Source organism: Crocodylus porosus, unplaced genomic scaffold, assembly GCF_001723895.1.
Source record: "Crocodylus porosus isolate Cpor-Errol unplaced genomic scaffold, CroPor_comp1, whole genome shotgun sequence".
Classification (NCBI taxonomy): domain Eukaryota; kingdom Metazoa; phylum Chordata; order Crocodylia; family Crocodylidae; genus Crocodylus; species Crocodylus porosus.
Window position 1 is genome coordinate 45,576,701 of NW_017728907.1, and position 2,075 is coordinate 45,578,775.

Consider the following 2,075-nt stretch of genomic DNA (forward strand, 5'->3'; position numbering starts at 1 on the left):
ACCGGAGCGTGCTCCATCCACTCCATGCATTGACCTGGTATTGCAGTGCTTCCAGGACCGGTGCAAAAAAACAGAAAAAAAAAAAAAAAAAAAAACCGCTCCTGCTCCGACCCGAGCCCGGTGGGAGCAGACGTGCCGCTGGGCACTTGGGGGCAGGCAGCTGGGCACTGCCGTGGCACCCGGGCGCTGTCGCTGGGGAGCTCTGGCGCTGGGCGCCGCTCGCCCGTCCCCCGGCAGGCAGGAGTGGGGTCAGCTTGGGACACCTGGCTTTGGGGGCTGCGCAGCACTCCCCCATACAGTCCCCAGGAGGGGGAGAGCTCGGCCCCTGTGCCGCCCCACGCCTGGGGGCACAAGGGCTCCGGGCCCTGGCGGGAGGGAGCCGGCCCTGCCCCGGCAGCGCCCCAGACCCCCTTTCCCCAGCTCTGCCTCCAGCGCCCGTCTCTCCGCGGGCCCGGTGGCGCAGGGCAAGGCCACAGCAGCGGGCCCGTGCTCGTGCTCCAGCGTCGCCGAGGTCGGGCTCCCACCGGGAACCGGGGAACGTTCCCAGGGCCGCGCCACGGGGAAAGGGCCCATCTGGCGCACACAGGGCCGCCCCGCAGCGCGTTCCCGGCCCCCTGGCCAGGCATGGGGCTGATCCCTGGCACTCGCCCCTTGCAGGAGGGCCCGTGCCCCACCACCCGGGCCTGCAGCCCCACATGGCACCAGCAAGAAGAGCCTGGCGGGGAGTGGGTGGGGGCAGGAGCTCCAGCCCCGGACCAGGCGCGGGGGCTGGTGGCCGTGCTGGGCAGGGGGGAGCTCGCTGGGGCCAGCCCAGTGCAGGGGGCCCCCCCCCCCCCGTGCTGGGGGCCGGGCGCCAGCCCCTGAACTGCGGCTCTGTTTGCAGCCAGGATGGAGTGGAGCACAGGGGGCCCTGTGCGGACGCCTGCTGGACCAGCCGCCCCCTCCCGGGGAGCCCCGCGCCCAGCACCCAGGGTGAGTCCGGCCCCGCGCGGGGGAGGTGGTGGGGGCACGATGGGCAGTGCAGCTGGGGGTCTGGGGCCTGGAGGGCCGCTGGCCCAGCTAGCTCCCCATGCTGGGCAGCTGTGGAGCAGGGACCCAATCCCAATCCCAAACCCGGCTGCCTCCCTGCATGCGCCAGGGCTGGGGTTTGGGGTGAGGGGCCCCGTGCTGGGCCCTGATGCGGCGCCGTGCTGTGTTGCAGGAGGGGGTGCTGTGGAGCGCCCTGGCCGTGCTGTCGCTGCTGGCCGGGCTGGCCACGGGCACCCTGCAGACCTGGCATCACAACCGCAGCCTGGGCACCACCCCCGCGCCTGCGGGGCTGCGCGCCCCCAGCCCCGGCGGGGAGGGCAGCACGGAGCCGCCGCTCGCCACGGCCTGGAGCCAGCTGTACGGTAGGTGCGGCGCGGGCGGCGAGACCCCCGGTGGGGGCGGAGGGGCCGGCTGCACTCCCGGAGGCCCCAGCGCCGAGCTCTGCCTCTTCCCAGGCCCGCGGCTGGCGCCGTGGCCGGTGGCCGGTGGCCGGCGCCGCGTCAGCCAAGGCGCCGGCCCCGAGCGGAGGCTGACGCCACGTCTGTGTTCGCAGGGGACAACGTGACGGCCGAGGCCCAGCTGGCCGAGGACCTGCTGCTCCGGGCCGAGCGCTCGCCCCTGGCTCTCGCGCGGGCCAAGAAGGCCCCCAGGAAGCCGGCCCGGGGCGGCCGGGGCCGCAACTGCCACATCCGGAGCCTGATGGTGAAGGTGCGGGACCTGGGGCTGGGCTTCAACTCGGACGAGATCGTGCTGTTCAAGTACTGCAGCGGGTCGTGCCACCGCGCCCGCAGCAACTACGACCTGACGCTGGCCAGCCTGCTGCGGCAGCAGGTCATCGCGCCCGGGCCGCAGGACCGCGTGGTCAGCCACCCCTGCTGCCGGCCCACGCGCTACGAGGCCGTCTCCTTCATGGACGTGCAGAACACGTGGCAGATGGTGGAGAGGCTCTCGGCCGCCGAGTGCAGCTGCGTCGGCTGAGCGGCCCCCGGGGCGGCGGTGCCGAGGGCCCGTAGGCGCGAGAGGAGCGCCTGCAGCCGCGGGCCCCA

At 74.3% G+C, this 2,075-nt stretch overlaps 1 protein-coding gene across 1 annotated transcript; it reads left to right on the plus strand.

The window, feature by feature from the left end:
* Positions 1 to 797: 797 nt before the first annotated feature.
* On the plus strand, positions 798 to 2,068 carry ARTN (artemin). Its single transcript, XM_019531650.1, has 3 exons — positions 798 to 972; positions 1,202 to 1,391; positions 1,583 to 2,068. Exons 1-3 carry the CDS (start codon positions 889 to 891, stop codon positions 2,005 to 2,007), a joined length of 699 nt encoding a protein of 232 aa, XP_019387195.1. The 5' UTR covers positions 798 to 888; the 3' UTR covers positions 2,008 to 2,068.
* The last annotated feature ends 7 nt before the right edge of the window (positions 2,069 to 2,075 follow it).

Coding starts and splice junctions, on each gene's coding strand:
- ARTN (XM_019531650.1), top strand. CDS start 889: ATGGAGTGGAGCACAGGGGGCCCTGTGCGGACGCCTGCTGGACCAGCC. Junction 973..1,201: donor CCCCGCGCCCAGCACCCAGG/GTGAGTCCGGCC, acceptor GCTGTGTTGCAG/GAGGGGGTGCTGTGGAGCGC. Junction 1,392..1,582: donor GGCCTGGAGCCAGCTGTACG/GTAGGTGCGGCG, acceptor CTGTGTTCGCAG/GGGACAACGTGACGGCCGAG.